Genomic DNA, 21,334 nt, shown 5'->3' with positions numbered 1-21,334 from the left:
TCCTTCACATCTCTCCAGGAAATTCAGGCACTGGTGGCCCTTCAGCCTATGCTGGGTCTGCCTGAGCCAATTCTCCAGCCTAGTTTCTCCTGTCACCCTGTACCTCCAAATCTGGACCCAGCCCAGCCGGTCTGCCTGGCAGGAACCCCATCCTCAGGTGGGAGCCTCCCATGGACTTCCCTGTCACTTGGAGATGAAGATTCCAGCCACACACACCTGTGATCCCAGCACTTGGGAGGCTGAGGCAGGAGGATTGCCTGGAGTTCAAGGCCAGCCCAGGCTACAGCAAGCTCAAAGCCAGCCTGGACTGTGTAGCAAGAACCTGTCTCAAAAAAAATAAAAAATAAAATAAAAAAGGAAATGAAAGTCAGGATGGTGGGCATCAGGGACATGGGCACTACTTGCTTGGCTGTGCCCTGGCCAAGTCACAGAGTGGGCTCTGGGTCGTCTCAAAGGCAGGGGCAGAACAGGAGAGGAGCACAGGTTGGGGACCTGGCTGGGATCAGTGACCAGGAGGTGCTATCTGCAGGAAGCCGGCAGTGCTGCTGGGGATGCAGGAGAATCACTGGCTGGGAGCGGGCAGTGAAAGGGGGAGAGGGCACCAGGCTGACTGAGGCCGGCCACTCTCTGGCACCTATGCCTGCATTCTCACACAGGCACCTCCTGTGTCTGCCCCCGCCCCATCGCTGCCTAGCCATTGGGGTAGAGAGAGCAGAGCCCCTGTCAGGGTGCTGGGGTGGGACCGGCACTGGACCTGGTTCCAGGGTGGGTAGTACCTTGGAAGTGCTGGTGAGTGGACCCAGGAGGAGGATGTGCTGGGTGCCCCAGCTGTTGGGGGCTCCACAGCAAGGGAGGGAGCCAAGGCTCTGTGGGAGCTGCTGCAGGGGGAGAGGCAGGGAGAGCAGGTGGAGATCAGTTAGGCCGGGGACCCCCAACCTTGTGTTGTAGAAGTTTGTCCATGGATGGGTAGGGGTTGGGGTAGTTTCAGGATGAGATTCTTCTATGAAGCCACAACTCAGATCCAAGAATTTGCAGTTCACAGTAGGATCTGCGTTCCTGAGAATCAGCAGGAGGCAGAGTCCGGAGCTCAGAGTTCTGGAGCTCAGGTGTTGACACAGTGGCAAAGTGGTTGAAAACACAGGAAGCTTCCTGCTGTGTCACTGGCTCTGTGCAGCCCCTTGTCCTGGAGCCTTGGGCTGCAGGGTCGAGGGTTTGGGGGCAGAAGTGGGTGCACTGTTAGCCACTGTCAGCTTGCCCCAGCGAGCTTCTGTAGGCCACCCCCAGGGACACCAGTGCAAGATGAGAGCCGAGGGTTGTCCCTCCACATCCAGAGGCACAGGACCTTGACAAAGCAAGCATAATGCCAGCAGAGTCCTCCCAGCACAGCAGTGCAGTATGGTCAGCCTGTGCCTGGGAGCACGGCCCGCCCCACAGAACCTTGCAGAGGCAGAGAAGTGGGGTGGGTCCAAGGACACCCAGTGGGAGGGCAGACCCACCCCATGCACCCGGCGTGGGCTCAGGGGTGCCCTTCTCATTCCCAAGTGTGGCTGCCAGCCTTGCGCTTGAGGAAGAGCAGACAAGGAAACCATGTAGGTACACCTGCCAGCACAGTGTCACCCAGCCCACCTGGCCTCAGTCCCACCAGCTCCCCAGGTGGGAAGAGCTGAAAGGGCCCAAGGATGCCCCAAGGTGTATAGCCTGGAGAGTCCCCTGGAAGATGGCCCCAACCCTTGGAGCCACACACTCACTCTGAGTCCCACAGCAGGTCCCGCTGGACCAACAAGGCTGAGAGCTTTATCCCAGCAGGGGGGAGCACAGCAGAAGGATGTCCATCAAAACACCCACAGTGCCCAGGTTGCATGCTCTGGGGGTGGCAGGTATGTTGCCCCAGCCTGAGGTCCTCAGCCCACATCCCTGTCCCTTCCTGGGGGAGCAGGTGCTGCATTCCCAGGGTCCGTCCACACTTGGGCAGGCTGAGGGCTGACCCTGGGCCCTATCTGGCACAGGCACCAGGCAGTCACACAGGCAGCGCGCTCTTGGAGAGGCTCAGGTTCTGGGAGTCCTGGCTTCTGTGGGAGGCAGGCAGTGCAGATGCTTCCTGGAACTCTCTGGCCATGTAGTAGTAGCAGATGGCATCCAGGCAGCAGTTGGCATTGGAGAGCTGGCTGGTGATGGAGAGGGCGCGGCTGAATGCCTGGCGGGCCGCACAGGAGCTCGGGCTTATGGTGACCTGCACGGTCAGGACCACGTGCAGCGGCAGGAAGCAGACGACGAACACGATCAGGTTGGCCCAGATCATGCGGGCTGCCTTGTGGGTGGCCTCGGCCTGCCCTGTCTCGGTGGCTGGACTCCGGGCCAGCACGGTCACCACCTGCAGGGAGCAGAAGACCAGCACGGCCAGTGGCAGGTAGAAGCCGAGCAGCGAGAAGGTGGTAGTGCCAAAGTTGTGTCGGGCATAGCTCCGGAAGCAGAAGCCGCCCTCCTGCTGCCCCAGATATAAACGGACCAGCAGGGAGCCAACCACCAGGATCCAGAGGCCCAGACACACGGCCAGTGCCTGCCTAGGGGAGCGGAGCCCTCGGGCACGTAGCGGGTGTCGCACAGCCACGTAGCGGTCCACTGCGATGGCCATGACCAGGCTGATGCTCATGTACCTATTGACCATGTAGATGGCCTGTGAGATCTGGCACCGCAGCGTGTCCTCGGTGTCCTGCAGCGAGAGCAGCATGAAGGGCAGGGAGCAGAGCAGGAAGAAGTCAGACACAGCTAGGCTGGTCATGTACACACGGGTCTCCGTCCACTGCGGCATGCGGCAGCAGAACACCCAGAGTGCCAGCCCGTTGAGCAGCAGGCCGAGCACCAGCAGCACCACCGAGTAGGTGATGATGAAGATCCTGAGATAGTACTCCCCGCCCAGGGGCTGGCAAGTGTCGTTCATGGTCCCCGGGCTGCGGGAGAGGGAAGAGGTTGGTGGGGTCCTCCTGGGGAAGCCCAGCCCTGCTCCAAAGCCGCCCACACCAGCCCCCATCACTGTCCAGAGAATTCAAATTCCCCAGAGCAGTCAGAGAAACTGTAAAAAGCTCAGCATTACCCTCAAAGGCTAAACCTGCTCCATGGACAGGTGGGGAAACCAGGCCTCCAGAGAGGCTGAGTCCAAGGTTGTGGAGCTGGGAGCCGCCTCTCCTAGACGTGCCTGCTGCGGGCAGAAGGGAGCTGGAGGCCTTCATGCCCTGCAGCTGGAGGAGCTCAGGCAGCCTCACAGCTCTCAGCAGGGATCCCAAGGCTGCGCCCTCCAGCCTAAGGATCCCAACTGGCCCAGGGCAGAGTCCAGGCCGCCTTCCACCCTGCACAGGGCCTGGGCAAGCTGGGGAGGCACCTCCATTCCCCATGCACCTGTCCTGGTGAGCTATCCAGCTCTGCTCCTCTGGCCTTTCTCAGACAGGAAGGCCCAGCACAGCAGGGCTGGGGTTCAGAGGAACCCTGAGCCAGGCTGGGCCCAGAAGACCCTCAAGCTCCCGACACCAACTGCTGCGATGCCCTTTGCTCCTCTCCATCTTTGCTCCTGACCATACTGCTCTACCCCCAGGACCCCGAGTCTGAGATCCTCAGGCTGTAGAAGCTGGGGCTGTGGCTCAGTGGCAGAGCTCTTGCCTTGCAAGGGCAAGGCCCAGTGTTCAAACCCCAGCACTGCAAAAACAAAATGAAATGGAAAGAATCCCAAGGCAGTGCCTCAGGATGCTGGAGGGCAGGATGGGCCTTGGTTCTGTGCCCTGGTTCTTTGCGGGGCAGCCCCAGTGCCCCCAGCACCCCCTCTCCACCCGAGGTCTTCCCTGGCCTGGGAGGGCCAGCCCTGGCTGAGTGCCAGTCTCCAGCACACCAGGAGGGGAGAATCCCTGGGCCCGTGTCACACATTCACTCTTGTGACAGTTTCACCTCAGCACAGCCCAGGACCTCTCGGGGCAGGTTAAAAAGTCTAAGCCTGTCTTCCAGGTTTCCCATTTAGAGCAAAACAAACACTGGGCTGTGGAGGAGAAGAACGCAAACTCTGGAGGAGTTCAAAGTCCACAGGAGCCTCTGGCCTTCATCCTTCAGGGTGGGTCCCAAGAGTTCAGGGAGTCTGGTTCTGGGACCATCCGCCCTGCCCTTCTCCCTGCCAGCAGGTGCATGGTAGCATCTGTGGCATCTGTCCGCACACAGCCAGTGCTCAGGGTGTTCCCTGCTCATTTGGAGAAGCTGACACGACCCTGGTTTGGGGAAACAGTGACTTTGGTCCCTGTGACTTCCTGCCCAATTCGGGGAGGCAGGGTACAGGACTCAGCACGGCACCTCCCAGCCATCTTCCTCCAATGTGAAGCTCTGCTTACAGCATACCCAGGAAGCTGAAAGCTTCCCTTGCTGGGTGTTGCCCTTCCCAGACAGAAGTGCATGGTCTCAGTGCTTGTCTGGCCGGGGTCCCCGAGGTACCCTGTCCACAGGCCCAGCCATGGGGGCAGTGTGTGTGCAGAGCCCTGGTGCCTGGCCATCGTAGCGGCCCCCATGTAGAGACCCTCAGGACCCCAGGCTGCAATGTGGCTTGTGAAGCCATGCTCAAATCAGGGGAAGCACACGGTCACTTTCTATCTGGCACAGGTCACCACTGAGTTCAGGTCTGAATAGGGTGTACACCAAGGCCCTGAGACCCCTAGAGAGCACCCCAGGCCTCTCAGAGGGCAGCATGTTCATCCAGCTGGTACACATGTTGCTGTTCCTTCAAGAAGTCTCCACCCCAAGGGTCCAGGCCCCTGCAGAGCCCTAACCCACTCTGAGGGGCCCCAGAGAACCTGGCCAGCCCTGAGGGAAACTGGCAGAGCCCTGGCCCATTCTGGAAGACCCCAGCACAGGCTCACTGGCTAAGACCCCGGCTCCAGGCCCCCTAGTCCCCCGGCCCCAGCCATATGCTGGTACCCACCTGTCGTCATCAGTGGCTTCCAGGCTGAGCCGTCTAACGGAGCTCAGCTGTGCTGCCTTGTGGGTGTGGAGGCAGAGTAGGCTTGGCCACCCCCAGGCTGTGTCCCTCCTTGAGGTGGGCGGGCCCAGTGGGGAGGGCAGGCTTGGAGTGGCAGCTCCAGGACAGAAATTGCGTGCACCACACACACTCTCTCTGTCTCTCTCTGGCTGCACCATGCCAGTGAGCTGTGGTGTGGTGTTTGCTCTGAGCACAGTCTCCACCCTCACAGGCTCCCCCTCGCTGCACCTCAGTGCGGAGACAGCCTGCCGCCTTGCTCAGCCCTGCCCCTGGCCCTGTCCGTGGGCAGAAGCAGCCACTCCACACCCCTCCCTGGCAGGGGAAGCATAACATGGGGCCAGGCTCATGCAGGGACAGACACACCAGGGCAGCCTCTCCTGCCCTCTGCAACCCAAACCCATCTCTCCAGAAGCCTGGCCAGAGCACCCAGCCCAGGGCACCCAAGCCCCTGTAAGCCTGAGGGTGCTCTCCTTGCATCCGTCCCCAGCTCACCATGGGCCCCATAGCCTCCAACCCAGCACTTCTCTGGGACAGCAGCAGTCCCACCTCTCCCCACTCCAGAGGTAGAAACTGAGGCCCAGAGGAGCCGGTGGCCCAGAGTGGAACAACGGGTGTCAGGTCTGAAACTGGCACTACTCTCTTGATCCTCGGGTCCAGCTTCCTGTTGAGAGCCCCAAGGAGCCCTTGGCTGGCTCCCACCCACTCCCGTCCTAGACCCAGGTCCCAAGGACAGCACTCGAATCCCTCTTTTGGCCATGTTGGCCAGGTCATGGGGACCCCACCCTGGGCTGCAATACTTGGTGGTGGGGAGGTGCCCTCCACCCTGCCTCTCCTGGCCTCAGAGCCCACCTCTGGGTGCTGCCAGGCCAGGGTTCCATCCCCACCCTACCACTGTCATTGGTGGACTGGACTGCAGGTGGTGATGCCCTGCATTCAGCCCCCTGTGGCATGGCGGGAAGCTACATGCAGGGCAGAGGGCTCTGGGCTGGGTGGGCAGGCCTGCGGCCTGTGAGGGGGGCCTGCCCAGCACTGTGCCCCTCACTCCGATGGTCCCCACCGGGCAACCCACCTCAGAACTGCCCTCTCTCTGCTTCCTGTTGGCCATGCCGTGAACAGCTGTCCTCTGCCCAGGCCTGTCCATCTTGCCACTGACTATAGAAGGAATGAAACTTCTAACCCGTGAGCCAAAATAAACCTCTTCTCAGCGGCAGGAGTCACTATCTTGTCCCAGTAAGGAGGGAAGTGATAAGACAGTAGCAAAAGAGTGACATTTTGGGTAATGTTAGCCCATATCTGGGCTGTGTCGTCACAGACAGAGGGGCCAGAGCCTGTAGCCCCCAGGCAGGAGGCAGGAGAGGCGTCTGATTCTGTTTCCCATTTTGCCCAAGCTGAGAGACCCAGCAGGCCCTGGAGGGTATCACACTGCACATGGATGCCCTGGGAACACTGAGCACACAGCTCTGACTGTGCCAAGGCTCCAGGCACCACCCTCACTGTGCTCTGCAGAGCCAGCCTCCTCCCACCCCTCCACACCCCCACTGCTCACCCTGCCCCCAGCTGGCCCCACCAGGCTGTCCCCTCCTTCCTCGGCATCTGGCCCAGCACCACCTCCAGGCCGTCCCATGGAGCATGGGGGATGCCCAGGCCCTTCACCCAGGTGCCTTGCTGCGCTGTGTGTGCCCCTGGTGGGTCTGTGGGAACCCTCTTTACCTCCCCATCCCCTCCTCTCTGAGCCTCTGGACGGCCCTCTGTGGAAACTGAGTCACCCACGGAGCTGCTCCAGGCTGTAGGATCCTGCCCAACCTGGAAGAGCAGAAGACCCCAGAGAGGCCCAGTGGAGGGCAAGTGCTTGGGCCTATAGACTGGCTCCTGGGCTCCAGTCCCTCAGGGCTGTCTTGGGGCACTGTGCCTCCTCCAGGAGCCAGTGAGACTGACCCCGCCTTTTCTAAAATGCTGGCCCTTTAACTAGCATGGATTATACACTGCTCTTGTGAAGAGAACACACCAAGTGTTGTTTATCTTGACAGTTTGTTTGGTTCCTGTAAGTGCCAGGGCTCTACCTGCCCATCTGAGACCCTGTCCCAGGGGACAGCAGGGCCTTGCCGCTCCCACACTGCCACACTGGGTATATTGAGGATGTGACCCGCTTCCCATTCTCTTCAAAGACTTTCGGTTCCCCACTTCTCAGAGCCAGACCTGGAAGTGCTGATCTCCGGGAAGCTCCCCTCCCCCGAAGCCTGCTAACTGCCTCTAGCATCACTGTGCTGAGGTGGGGACAGGGCCCACGAGAGGCAGCAGCAGGAGCAGATGAGCCCACTCCGCACCCCTGGCCTCAGTCTCCTGCGCCAGGCCGTTCCACATCATAGTCATAACTCCCTTGAGGCACGACACGGCCCTGCCACAGGAAGTGTGGCAGCAGCAGATGGGAGGCCCTCCACTCCACTTACACACTTGGCCCCTGCCTGAGCCTTTGCCTCAGTCCCCAACATGAGGGTTCTCTGCTGGCTGGAGCCCTCTGCTCTCAGGCCTGACCTCTTCCCTCCCAACAGGGACGTTGAGGCTGCTGTCTACACCCTGGCTGTCTCCTGTCATTGCATCCCTGACTCTGAGGGGCCCTGTCTGGATGTTTCCCAGGCTAAGCCCCTCTCCTGGTTGGTTCTAACCCCCACTACTGCTTCCAGTCCCTTCTGCAGCGTGCCGGGCTAAGTTGTAGTCTAGCCACATCCCCTGGGAGAAGCTACACTGCCTGGGAGTAGTGTGGTCCCTGCCTCTGTGGGGACCCTGACTGGGAACGGTTTCTTCAGGGCAGTGAATGGTGGAGCTGAGAATCAGCAGGTTCCTCGGGGAACAGAGTGACAGGGAAGCATTCAGCCAGAAATGCACACATACTCACGTCCCTCAGAAGTGACTGACGGGGAGGGCTCACCTGGAAGACTCTAAAGGGGATAGGGTTTGGAGAGGGCTCTAGAAGGAGCAGTCACGGCAGAGGCGATTGTGGGGCGGAGTAGCCAGGATGGGCTCTGTCTTGTAAACTCTATATGCTTGTGTGTATTTTAAGTTTTCTATGGTGAAAAGTGTATGGAAGTAGAAAAGCATATTGCTGAGGAAGGGGAGGACAAAGCCCCTCAGTGGCCAGGCTGACAGGTGACCAGGTGACATGCAGTAATGGCCACAAGACCAGCAGCTTTGTCTTGTACTTGCCCCATGCTGGGCCCCAGATGGTGGCACCCCAGCCTGCCCCATCTGTGTGACCTAGGATGATCTATGTGACTTGTGTGCAGAGTGTCCCCTTGGGCACCACCACACCCCAAGATCACAGCATCAGTGGGAACTGGGGACAGGAAGTGGCTCTGGGGGGACAGGGTCCGAGGGTAGTGGCAGTGCTCTGTGGTGCCTGGGTCCCTACCTGCCCACTTGTCCACCCTCACACGTGTGGGGTTAGCACTGCTGTGGCTGAGCATGGGCACAGCAGGGAGGGATAGGGTGATGGGAGAGCCCAGCAAGACCCCTCAAGACCGTTAGGCCTGGTCTGCAGATCTCTGGTGCTATCTTGCCACATGTACATGCTTGTGCTTTCTTCTTAAGCGGATTCAAAGTTAGCACTTCAACAGGACTCACCAAAAGGCAGAAAGAAGAAACCCAACTTGGGAATTCCCAGGGGGATCACTGAGGCCAAGCCCTCTTCCCTGACCCAGCCCATGCCCATCACTAACCATGAGGCAGGCTCAAGGGAGCTGAGATGCCTGCTTCCCTCACTGGCCGCCTCACTGCCCCGCAGCTCTGGTTCCCTCCCCCGGCCAGCCTCCTCTAGGCTCTACTGGAGCCCTCTGGTACCCTTCCCTTTGGCCAGATCCCTGAGGTGGACTAGGGCAGTGTGCAGACTTGAGCAAGGGAGGCCATGGAAAGAGGAGGAAGTTGCCACAGGATGGCCTGGGACACATGGGGAGGAGTTCCTGAGGTGCTGAGGAGGAGGTGCAGGACTCTGAGTGGGTCCCCAGGGTGCCATCCCCTCATTAGCTCTTCCACTGTAGGAGCCCACGGGCCCCCGCTGGCCATTCAGGGGCAGCCACCCTCCTCTAAGTACCCACAGTGCCCAGTGGTGCCCTTTGCTCCCGGTCTTCCTCAACACCTCGATGGTTCACTCAGCCCTGGGCAGCTCTGCACCTGCCCCAGCCGCCTCCCCAGTGCTGCCCCCATCCCAAGCGAAGCCCTCCATCCGCAACCCCTGTCCCAGGCCACTGCCCCTCCTGCTGACAGGCATCCTGGGCAGAGGGTGGCTTAAGACCCCAAAGGGCCCCCACATTCTGGGGGGTGTCCTGCTCTCTGGAGGAGTCTGGTGGCAGGGGGCTGCAGCCCCTCCTGTCTCGCATGGACTCCTGCCGCAGCCCTCTCCATGAGGGACTCCCCACTGTCCACAGCAGGATAGCAGCCCCCGAGGGGCTGGCTGGATGACATCCAGGGTGAGCGTCAATGCACGGTGCACAGCACCCAGGACAGACAGCAGCGGGGTCCTCCACCTCTTGAGAGATGCAGTTGCCAGCTTCTCCTGAGTCCCTTCCTCCCACACCCAGAGCACCAGCCCTCTGAGAAACTTCCTCCTGGGCTGGCAAGAAGCCCGCTGGCAGATGTGGGAACCCATGGTTCACAGATGTGGGAACGAAGGCACTGCATGTGGTGTGCAGAAGACAGGAGAAGACACTCGCTGCTGCCTTGAAGAGAGAAGCGTGAGTTCTGGGAACTCCTCAGTCATTTCTGCTTATTGGTGGGCAGGGACCAAGGAGTCTTGAGAGCTGAGAGAGCGAAGAGGAGGCCCATACCCGGGCTCGCTATGTCTAAGATGGCACAGGGTGGAGCAGGGGCGCCCACAAAGATTTGCCACAAACTGTGTGTGTGGGATTGGAGACAGGTGGGAATGGGGAAGTGAGGCTTTGGTGCATACACCATGGTGCACAGGTTTGGCTTTAGAATTATGTAAATATTTATAACTACCAAATTAAGTTTTAAGAGGAATTCATAACATTGAAAACAACATGAATCTAATTGATTTGCATTTTCAAGTGATAATATAACCCTATCACTCTCTTCCAAGTGATTATAAGACCTAATTATTTGGGTTTTATATTAGCCTTCTTCCAAAAAGGATGGCAAGATATCGTTTTCCTTATTTTCAATAATCATTTTCCAAATAATTTTAAAACACTGTTTTGTCTCTATCTTGATATAATCTCTCTGCATTACACTCCGTGACAGTGGTGGCTACATGACACAGTTCCTTCTGTGATCAGAAAAATACTGCAAACATTTTTAAGAATTGTTAAAAATTCATTAAAGTAAAAGACACATTGCTTTCATCCCCCACAAAATCCTCTACCTCAATTAGAACACTTAGCCCATTGTTTTTGCCACTCTCTGCAGCAGCTCTGGAATTCTCTTTCATCAATGTCTTTAGTTGCACTGTCCTGGCTGCCTCAAGTCCTGAATCTATTCCAGATGTTTTCCTTTCATGGTCGTTTTGACTTTGGGTAAGACGGAGAAGTCACACAGCACCAGATCCGGTGAATGAGGTGGATGGGGACACAGTGCCATGTTTTTATGAGCTGCTTTTCTGTTGGATGGTGCTCAGCAGCATTCATTATATTTTCACCACACCTCATAAAGACACTCTTGAGAAAGGACTGCCAGAACTGCTTCAAACAGTGGCAAGAGCCATGAGAGAAATTTGTTTAAAGCAAAGGGCAGATTCTGAGGAGGATTAATGGCAATGTCTTTTACTCTAAGATAGAAAAATAATTTATTGTGTTTTCTGACTCAGGGTTTTTCTGTGTAGGCTGGCTTCAAACACATAATTCTCCTGTCTCAGCCTCCCCAGTGCTGGGATCATAGGCAAGTGCCACCATACCTGGATCTAATACATTTTTTAATGTAGGAAAAAAAAATTTTGGTACTGGGGATCAAACTCAGGACCCTGCGCTTGTGAGTCAGGCAGTGGCACCACTGAGCTAAATCCCCAGAGGAAAAAAATTATAAAATGTAAACATTCATGATATATTTTTATCACATCTCATAGATATACAGTGGACTCTTATGAACTCAATCTGTTCCTAAGGGCTGGTTGTAACTCAAGTTGGTTGACTGAAGGCTCAGGCTCTTCTACCCAGCCCTCAGAATCTCTCCGATACACAGGCAGAGTTCGGTGTCCTTAGAGAGACACTGGCCCAGGATTTCTCAACCCCACACAGGAAAGGACATTGAAATGTTCCTTCCAGAGCTCTTTAAGGTTTAAATCTGTATCTGAGACCATCTAGAAGCACAAGCAGCTGGTGTTTCATTGTAACTCAAGACTTTGGTCCTAAGTTAAAACTAAAATTCTTTTTTTTTTTTTTAAACTAAAATTCTAATCCTTCCTCCCCATGCCATCTATGGGCCCAAGCTGTCTGTATGTCAGGCAGGTCATAACTTCAGGGTCCAGTGTAAATACACAGAAATATGCAGAGGAATTTTAAAGGGAAAATGTAAACATACACTTAAATCTCAAACTGTTTTCAGTAATCACACTGTTGGTGGTAGTGCTACTACCATTACTTGAATAGTGTGAGTATTTTAGAGTAAAATGTTGAATAGTTGAGTACTTCAAGCTTTTTGGTATGGGTTAAAGGAGGCGCAGTGTGTTATGGAAGCTAAGTAAAAGCTATGCAGGTCTGAGTTTCAGTAGAAAGGGTCAGTTTGGATTCAGGATGTGCCTTAAAGCAGAGATGCTTCTCAGTTCTGCCACCGTCAGGACCAAACCAGTGATGAGCTGTACAGCGGTTTTCTGTCAGCCAGCCGGCCTGGGACCGGGTGGGAGGGTGTGGGCAGCTTGCTGTCTTCCTGCTGGAGGATGTGTGGCAACCACAGCACCAAGAGGCTCCAGAATCCCCCTCCAGGCTGCTGCTGGACAGGGGACTGGACTAGGCGGCAAAGGCAAGTTTCCTGAATTGGAGCATAAAACTGCCTGATTCCTGACTTTGTAATTACACTTTTTAAAAGGCATTATTCATATGTGGAAGATGCTAGGAAAAGAGCTGTGATTTTAAAACTAGTAAGTAAAGGTAAAAAAATCAAGCGTTTATTCTACCTCTTCACACAAACCCTACCTCTGCATGGCCTGACAGCTGGTGATGCTTCTCTTTAACACGTACCTTTCCCCTTAAATGACGTCGGGGGCGGGATCAGAAAATCATGATTTCACAAACAATACTGTGTCACTGCAGCCAACACTAGGGTCAGTCAGTGCGTTGTCTGTCATGTTTCTTGTTACTAACCCCAAGGTTTCTAACAGTGCTGCGGACTGAACCCATGGCCTATTGCATTGAGCTACACCCCTAGCCCTCATTTAATTTTTTTTTTTTTTTTTTTGGTACTGGGGATCAAACTCAGGACCTTGTGCTGTCAAGACAGGAGCCCTCACTTAATTTTTATTTTACAACAGGGTCTTGCTAAGTTGCTAGGTAACCCAGGCTGGGCTCTGATTCTGAATTCTCCTATCTAGGCCTCTCAGAGTGCTGGGATGGCAGGTGTGTCAGTTTTTGTCTGCCTGTTGGCCTTATTCTGTGTGTTTACCCTCCAAGGACTGGGACGCTGTCCCCCTAGAGGCTGCAGCTGTACAGATGATCACCGGCAGCTGCTGGCATCAGACTGAGACGGCCACATCTGCTCCGGTGTGAAGGCACATTGCTTAGGACACGGTCTTACCGAGAACAAAAGCCACCCAGATCTGCCTAGCACCTAGAGCTGACTGCAGTGAGGGAGACTTGTGGGCAGGAGAAAGGCTGACGTCCAGGCTGACGTCCAGGCTGAGCTCTGGGCTGGGGGGCGGGGCCAAGCAGAGGGCAGAAGACAGAAAAAGGAAGCAGTGGATGGGCAAGGCCTTAGTCAGCGGTGGTGTGGGCTCCACCACCTGTAGTCCAGCTTAAGATCACTCACAGGGTCCTGGCCTGGAATTGCGCTTCCGGCCCAGTTCAGTCAAGGAAATTGTTTTTTAATGTAAGATGGGAGTGGAGCCCAATCTCTCCCCTGCTGCAAGGCAGCTTCGGGCAGGTCTCTTGGATAAAGGGAAGTAGCAGTGGCTGTGCATTTAAGTCTGTAAATCACCTTGTTCATACCACTGTTCTGTGGCTGCAATGACATGATGCCTGGCAGTTGTTTCAGAACATGTGGGCAAGTCGGTGGAGGGCAGGAAGTAACACTGGACCTTACAGTCTCTGCCGTGGATGGCCAGTGGACTCATGGGATTCCTTACACTCTGTTTGCATGCATCTGAAATTTCTAAAGTAAAAGCAAAGGTGGCCACATACCCTGCTACACACCACAGTAGAAGTGGGAAGCAGCTGACTCGTTCCCGACCCGTGGCAGTGCTGACAATGGCCTCGAGGGGCCCTGGCAGACAGTGTCTAGGAGGGACCGGCACCAGGGCCTGGAAGCTGGCCTCGGCAGGTACTGGCTGGAAGATGGCACTTGGCCTGACTGGTCTGGTGTGGCAGGTGAATGTGCCTCCTTCACTTGTACACAGGTACAAGCACACTGGTGACATGCATACACATACACATGTGGATCCAGAAACACATGAACCCATATATGTGTAGTACATGTACACACGCACACACAGCTGCATCATGTAAGCAGATACATGCAGACACATGTACATACGCACACACTGTGCACAGGTACACACGTACTATTCTTGTGTGTGTACACACCACACGCCTATATACATTTGCACACACAGACCCATATGCAGACATACATGCATACACCTATACACATACACATGCATGCATGTATATGATACAGTATTCCTCAGCACATGCATTGCATGAGTGCAAGGTGCACACACATGGTCCCCTCGGGGGAAAGGCAGCTCTGGCCAGCTTGCTTCTACCTGGCCCAACCCCAGGAGGCCCCAGCTGAGCCAGGAGCTACCAATGCCTGGGAGATGGTGCCCACTCTACAGAGGGTCAGAGGGACCTGGGGCAGAGGGCTCCTCAGCACCAGGAGCCCAGGCACCTCCACCAGCTCAGGTGGTGCCAGTCTCTGCAACCAGTTCCAGCCCCACGCTGCCCAGGTGGGAACAGGGCCCCGGAGTGCCACACTCAAGGCCCAGGGAAGTCCAGAGGACAGAATTGGAAGGACTGGCCCAGGCTGCCACAATGGGTCTGCAGAATGGAGGTGCAGGCAGGGAACGGGCAGGGAGAGGAATCTCTGCATGTGCCTCTGAGGTTGGAGAGAGGGCCAGGCTGGAGTCAGGTTCAGGTCATGTTTAGCCTTAGAAATAAGTGGGGGAGACCCGAGTCTTCAGGAAATATTTTTTGTCTGTCTGGTGCTTACTCATTCTAGTAACTCAAAGGCATGCAGGACCCTCTCCCTGTATACACACACACACACACACACACACACACACAGAGTCCGCACTCACCTAACTGCACACCCTCACAGCACTCACAGCCTCTGCTTCTCCCCTGTCCATCTTCATTCCGCCCCCACAAGCAGCAGCACCATCCCTCCACCCTCTCTCCCTTGCTTTTACTTCTGCCAAGGCCCCTGAGCTATGTGCAGCTTCCTGCCCTTCTCCTGCGGTTCAGGTCATGGCCGGGGCAGGGTGAGTTCTAGGAAGCCTACGGCGAGGTGCGGAGACCAGGTTGAGCAGCTGTGCAGATCCACAGCTGAGAGCACCCTGGGGAAGGAGTCTGTATGGGGCCCTGGGAGCAGTGGGGCCTAGAAACCCTGCCCTGAGCACCCATCGTGGGGCTCATGAGAACCTTTCCTGTGGACCCTGCAGGAGGATGTGGGCCCCACCTGTGGCCAGTGACCAGCTGATCCCCTGACCTCACCCTCTGGAGCCCCCTGAAGTGCCCCACTCATAGTGTCACTGTCCTCAAAGCCCCTCAGTGCTGGGCCTGTGGAGCTTTGGGTCCCACCATTATCAGCCACCAGCCCATCTCTCCCAGGACCCTAGTGCACACCCTCCTTCCACCTGCCAGCACCTGGCAGCTGACGGTGTGGTTCCGTTTATAAGTGTTTTAAGAAGATGCTGAATGGGTATAAACAAAGGCTTCTCCACCATAAGGGGAGGGGCGGAGTGACCTTTGACAGGCACTTGCAGCTTGCCCTGAGATCTCACACCGCAGAGGCCACTTCCTTCTGTGGCCTCTGACGCACAGTCACCCTGTGACATTTGCTCTTTCCTCTCTGGCCTCTCTTCCCACACCCTGCTGTGGTCCTTGTGGGACTCTATGATGCTGGGATCATAGGCTTAGTCCCAGCACCACTCAGCGAGCAGACGCTACTCTGCCACTGCCACTGCCACCCTTATGGGTGAGGTCGAGACTGGCTGGAAACCGTCAGGGGCTTGGAGGTGTGGCTCCTGGAAGGTGACTGGTCCTAGGGGCACTGTGCTTCTCCCAGGGCCCATCTGTCCAGCTGACTGTGCTGTTAGGAGGCAGGGCCTGATCTGGGGGTGCATCTCCCCACTGCCTCCCCTTACACGCAGGGCTGCTCTCCTCTGCCCCACCTCCCTCCACGCTGTCTCTGTGGCCCAAAGCTGGGGAAGTGACAGAGAAACCCCTGTGCCCATGACCCCAGACTGTCAGCTCCAGCCCAGGCCTCTGGGTGAGCAATGGACCATGAAGGGCCCTGCCTACTGGGTGTCCTCTCTGGGACGCAGCGGAAGCATTCACTGTCCCAAGCTGACCACTTCATCACCCCAGACCTAATCTTTCTTCTGGATTTGAATGTCACTCCTGAGTCCATCCCCACCTCTAACCACTGGCAGGAGTTAGATATGCACGTTACAAGCCCTGGAGCAGTGGTGGTACACTATAGCATGTGTGCCATGTGGGCACACAGAGTCCTCTTTGCAATGCCATAGTGAGCTGGATGAGTTATTTTTTCTAAACTAAAGCCTTGTCTTCAGGCTGAACTGCAGCACTGGCACTTTGTGTAAGTGAGTCCACCATGGGTTGCAGCATGGACACTCGGTTTCTAAAAGGTTCCCCATCACAGTGAGCAACCATTAAGAAAACAAAACAAAGAGGCACAGTAAATAAGCCAATAGAGAAGATAAACTAAATATAAAACAATGTAAAGATGACAGGAAAAAAGGAGGAATACAAATAACACAAGAGATGCATAGAATACAGCAAGATGGTATGTATAAACCCTAATTACATCAATCATTGCACTAAATGTAATGGATATAAATGATCCAAGAAAAAGACAAAAATTATCAAGTTCGACTTAAAGGTCAGGAATGATAATATGCTATCTACCTGATACATACTTGAAATACAAGGAAAAATTAGAGCCAGGCATAGTGGCAAAGATATATAATCCCAGCGACTCAGGAGGCTGGCGTAGAAGGGTCACAAGTTAGAGCTTAGCCTGGACAACTTAGCAAGACTGTCTCAAAATAAGAATTGGGAATAGATGTAGCTCAGGGATATAGAGTACTGGCCTAGCATGGTGTGAGGTCCTGGGTTCAATTTCCAGTACTGCAAAAAAAAAAAAAAAAAAAAAAAAAAAAAGTTACAAATACAAGCAGTAATCTTAAGAAAAGGAATATTTTACAATGATAGAAGAATCAATTCATTAGGATATCTGCCAGTTCTCAGCTGGGCATGGTGGAACACGCTTGTAATCCCAGCATTTAGAGGTTAAGGAAGGAAGATCACAAGTTCCAGTCCAGGCAAGGTAATTTAATAGTGAGGCCCTTTCACAAAATAAAAGATGAAAAGGAGTGGGGTGTAACTCAGCACAAAGGCCTTGGGTCCGATCCCTAGTACCTAAAAGAAAGATAACAAACAATTCTAAGAAAAATGTACTTGATTATAGAGATTTTTTTAAATGAAGTAAATACAGGCTGGGGATTTAGCTCAGTGATGTCACTGCCTGCCTTGAAAGTGCCAGGTCCCGAGTTCAACCCCCAGTACCAAAAAAAAAAGAAGTAAACAGAGCTAGGAGAGAGACCCACAGTTATGAGTTATTGTGACCCACTCCCTACAGTAACTCACAAAACAAGCAGTTAAGAAGGGCACATTAAACTCAACAACACTAACAGTTGAGATTCATAGAGCCCCACAATGAAAACAGCAAAAGAGACAATCTTTCCCAGACAACACTAAACATTCTCCAGAGAAGATGACACACTAGGCCACATGAGTCTTAGCACAGCATAACTTAGTTAGAAACAATAACAAAAAGATATAAGCCACCTAAAGAATACCCAAATATTTTCAAAGCAAACAACATACTCATGAAGATCCTTATAACAAATTAAATCTAGCAATATGTAAATCCAATCATGTATCATCAAGTATCCCAGGAACTTAAGACTCATTTTAATGCTAGAAGGGGAAAAACACAGCCAGGAAAGGAGAAGTAAAAATATTGTCACCTGTGATGTAATTGTGCAGTAGAAAATTCTACAGAATTTACCAGAAAAAAAAAAACCCAAAAGAAACTATAAACTATAAAGAATCTATAAGCTATTCAGCAAAATTATAGCGTACTAGATGGTAAACCAAAACCATGCATTTCCGTGTGCTGGCAACAAACACTTGGAAAGTAAAACTGAAAATACAACACCATCTGAAGTATTGGCAGTGTGTATTCTCACAGCTATGAAATAAATACTACTGAGAGAAACTGAGACAGAATACACGCAAAGTGGGTGTCAGCCTCCCACTGTCAGCCCCGAGCCCCAGGTTCCAGGACGCTGTCTCTGTGTGCCCCAGCCCCTGGCTGCTCCTCCACCCACCCACCCCCATGCCCCTGCTTCCTCCATCTTGGCCACAGAGATCACCGCCAGCTAAGGCCCCAGACTGCCAGGGCACAGGCCACCCCGCGCCCATCCATCCTCAAGGCTTACCTGTGTGCAGACTATCCTGTATACCACCACAGGGAAGCAGATGTCTTGGCCACCTCCGTAGCTACCGGTGACACGCACCCTGAGGGTCTTCACCATGATGGGATGGCAGGCGGTGAGATGGGGGGACTGGAGAGTCTCATGCTGTGTCCTGCTGGGCCTGGAGGGTGAGGACGAGTCCACGTCACCTGGCATACATGCCTGGCTCTGGGAACTCTGGGGCATGGGGACCGGCTAGCTGCCCTTCCCTGGCAGCCAGCTTCCTGGCCCACTGCACAGAGCCCTGTGACTAACAGGTGGAGAACCTCCCAGCAAAATCCGAGGCACCCACGGGGCCCTGGGCAAGTGATAATAAACGGGAGAATCACGACCCCTGGGTGCGTGGCCCACTGGGCACCCCGCCAGTCCCACCTCCTGCGCATGATTCCCTGCCCTGCCCAGGCTCCCAGGACCACCTGCTTTCAGGGTACAGGATGGAGATACTCACCCCAGAAGCTCTGCGCCTCTATGGCTGAGTTTGTCCTAGGATGGAGGGACAGTGAGGATAGAGAGGGGACGCACAGCCAGGCTGGGCAGGATATGGCTCCACAGAGCAGGAAGTAGCACCGGGAGGAGCAGTGGAGCCGGCCAAAGTCTTCAGGAAGCAGGTGATCCCACACATGACGACCTGCCCAGCTGGAATGGCCTGGCCACCTGTCACTTCCTGCTCCTGAGGACTCTGCGTCCAACATGGCATGCTTAGCAGGGTTGCTGTCACTGGGGCCCCATCTGGGCCAGTCCTGGATACAGCCCTAATCCCATGGAAAGGCCAGGCTGCCCTCTGGGGTTCTGCAGAGCGCAGGTGTCTGCCAGGGCAGAGGACTTGGAGACAGCAGCTTTATTTCTCTCAGGGCAGCGCTGGCCTGGCAGCAGCACAGGCTACTGGGGCCCCTGTGGGCTATTGGAAGGACCAAAGTATAGAAGGTGGGGTATTGCTGGGGGCAGAGCGTCTGTGTCCCCCAGACTGAAACTTCACCCCAAGGAGACGGTATGAGGTAAGGCCTTTGGTCACACGAGTGGAGCTCTCAGGTGGGTTTCATGTCCTTCTAAAAGGGACCCAGAGAGCTCCCTCATCCCCCCCCCAATGAGGACACAGCACAAGGTAGCCAGGACACCGAGTCCCCAGCACCTAGGTCTTGGATGCCCAGGCTCCACGGCTGAGGACAGTTAGCTTCTTAGGAGCCGACCAGTATATACAGCAGCTGGGAGCAGTGGGGTCCCAGTGAGGAAATGTTTTACTTCCTCCTTCACGGAAATCAACAGCCTTCCAGCAAACATGGGAATGGGAGCTGCTGCACATGGGCAGATGGACTGGAAGAGCTGGGACAGCCCTGGGTGAGGGATCTGGGGAGGCTGTAGCTCAAGTGCGCCCCCTGCAGGCCAGGAGGTGCCTGGCTGTTGGCACTGCCTGGGGAGGGTAGCACCCCTGGGCTCTGAGGCTGGGTGGGGCGGTCGGGAACTAGATGGCCTCCAGCCACTACCCCCAGGTCTCTACACCTCCAGCCCGATGCAGGCTGGCAGGGAAATGGCATCCAGCACAGCTTGTGGCTGGCACCTGATCGTCTCCCAAGAGCCAGAGGGCTCGGCAGGAGCTCCCTCAGGTCAGCCATCAGGCCAGGTCCAGCGGTGGCTGTCCTGGGACACTGAGCAAGGAAACGCTGCCAAGGGGCATGGGGGAGTGAGAACCGTGCTGGCTGGGGGGCAGGCTGGCACTGGTCCTCTGGGCTCCCACGCTGAGTGGTGCCTAAAGGCTAGGCTCCCCAGGCCCGTGCCCTCTCAGCAGGTCATGTACTCTCCAGAGCCCCTGTCAGGGTGGCTGGGGACCCCCTTCCTCTTCTTCCCGACCAGACATCTCGCCCCAAATGCTGACCTAGCATGTGTTTCAAGAAAAGAGCAGCACCATATTCAATCCAGGCTACTCACTGCCTGCTGGCAAAGACTTATCACTGGGTGGGTGATGTAGGCCCCGGCCCCAGTACACCCGTCCCGGCCAAAGGCTAAATTTGCTCCAGGTTGAGCTGGAAGGTGCCCAGCAGACAGGGGTGCACTGCAGGGCCCGGAAGTGGTGCTCAGATGCACAGACCAGAGTGGCCTGCAGCTGCCTCTGAGGCGGCGGGAGGAGGGGCCATGGGGTGGGAACAACTACAGGTACGCCCCCCAGAGGTCCCGGTCACACGCCAGCCCTTGGGTCAGTGCTGGCTTCGTGCAGGTTGGTCGGCAGTGGGAGAGCCCAGACCTAGAAGAGGTGGTACCTTCTGTCCACAAGAAGCCAGAAGTCAGTCACAATGGCAAGGATAGAGACACAAAGGGGCACCCAGCGAGCTGTAGGAGGCCAGCAGGAGCAATGCAGGGCCCAGCAGCCAGGACCCCCTGGCCGGCCAGGCAATGGTGGTAAGGGCACCTGTGACAACAGGGAGCCCAGTCCTGGCCAACGTGGCACCTCAGCCGTGGCTGGAGAAGAGCTGGTCCTCAAGGAAGGGCCACAGCAAGTGACCAGTGTCCGACAGGTATGGGGTCCTCTCCACACTGGCTGAACACCACGAAGGACATGTAGATGTTTGTGAGCCACAGGCCCCTAACCCAAAGCCACAGGACCCACACAGCCTCCCAGGGCAACTCAGCCTGGTCACAACGAGGACCCGTTCATGTCCCACCTTCCTGCCAGTCGCCTCATGCCCAGGCCCTCTGGGAACCAGTCCACCAGCCCAAACCTTTGTCCTAGGGGTAGAAAACATGGCCCCAAGAGCCCAAGGCCTCATGTGTCCTCCTGAAGGATGCCCCGGCGCCATCCTGTGCTCCTAACCAGAGGGGCCTGGTGGGCTCTGACCCTGCCCTGGGTTGCTCAGTGTGTGGCTCCATCAGCGCAGCCCACGCCTGTGAGTGGACAGCACACCACCTGTAGCACGCCAGGAGTGGACGCAGTTTAGCCTCCCTTACAGGGGCAGGAGGATGTGTGAACCCAGGGCACAGGGTAGGACAAGGGCACAACCCATCCTAAGCACAGCCACTCAGGAGTGTCCCCAAGGCAGCATGGCTGGCACCTCAGCTGAGGGACACAGGCAGGGGAAAACCGGAGGGCTTCTCATCACCCTCCCACCAGCCTGTCCTGATGGCCAGGACCACACCCCTCACCCAAGTCCAGCACTGGTCTATGTCCCTGCAAAGTCTGACAGGCCCCACAGGACCCCATCCTGGAGCCCAGGTGGCCCTCCCCACCTTGCTGGGGAGTGGGTTCAGCCCCGGGTTCATGAACAAGACCCACTTGTAAACTGCTCCTGATTATTTATAAAATCACATGTCAGAAAGATTTCAAGTAATAAACAGTTTACAACAGCATCTGTTCCCGCCTTGTTAGCCTCTGGAAGCCTGTTGAGCACCAGGCCCGTGGTCTG

At 55.5% G+C, this 21,334-nt stretch overlaps 1 protein-coding gene across 2 annotated transcripts; it reads right to left on the bottom strand.

Moving 5' to 3' along the window:
- Nucleotides 1-330: 330 nt before the first annotated feature.
- On the bottom strand, nt 331-21,290 carry Gpr35 (G protein-coupled receptor 35). Of its 2 annotated transcripts, XM_010606610.3 has the most exons (3): nt 18,391-21,290; nt 17,907-18,063; nt 331-2,948 (listed from the first exon to the last, which is right to left on the bottom strand). In XM_010606610.3, exon 3 carries the CDS (start codon nt 2,936-2,938, stop codon nt 2,018-2,020), a length of 921 nt encoding a protein of 306 aa, XP_010604912.1. In that variant the 5' UTR covers nt 2,939-2,948; nt 17,907-18,063; nt 18,391-21,290; the 3' UTR covers nt 331-2,017. The 2 variants fall into 2 exon arrangements, with proteins under 2 accessions (XP_010604912.1, XP_010604911.1); XM_010606609.2 differs by lacking the exons at nt 17,907-18,063; nt 18,391-21,290 and adding an exon at nt 4,949-5,320.
- Nucleotides 21,291-21,334: the final 44 nt, after the last annotated feature.

The sequence above is a fragment of the Fukomys damarensis genome, unplaced genomic scaffold (assembly GCF_012274545.1).
Source record: "Fukomys damarensis isolate Sample0158 unplaced genomic scaffold, DMR_v1.0_HiC HiC_scaffold_16, whole genome shotgun sequence".
NCBI classification, from domain to species: domain Eukaryota; kingdom Metazoa; phylum Chordata; class Mammalia; order Rodentia; family Bathyergidae; genus Fukomys; species Fukomys damarensis.
This window is presented reverse-complemented; position numbering and strand designations above follow the sequence as displayed.

Coding starts and splice junctions, on each gene's coding strand:
- Gpr35 (XM_010606609.2), bottom strand. CDS start 5,163: ATGGTGCAGCCAGAGAGAGACAGAGAGAGTGTGTGTGGTGCACGCAAT. Junction 2,949..4,948: donor GAAGCCACTGATGACGACAG/GTGGGTACCAGC, acceptor CCTCTCCCGCAG/CCCGGGGACCATGAACGACA.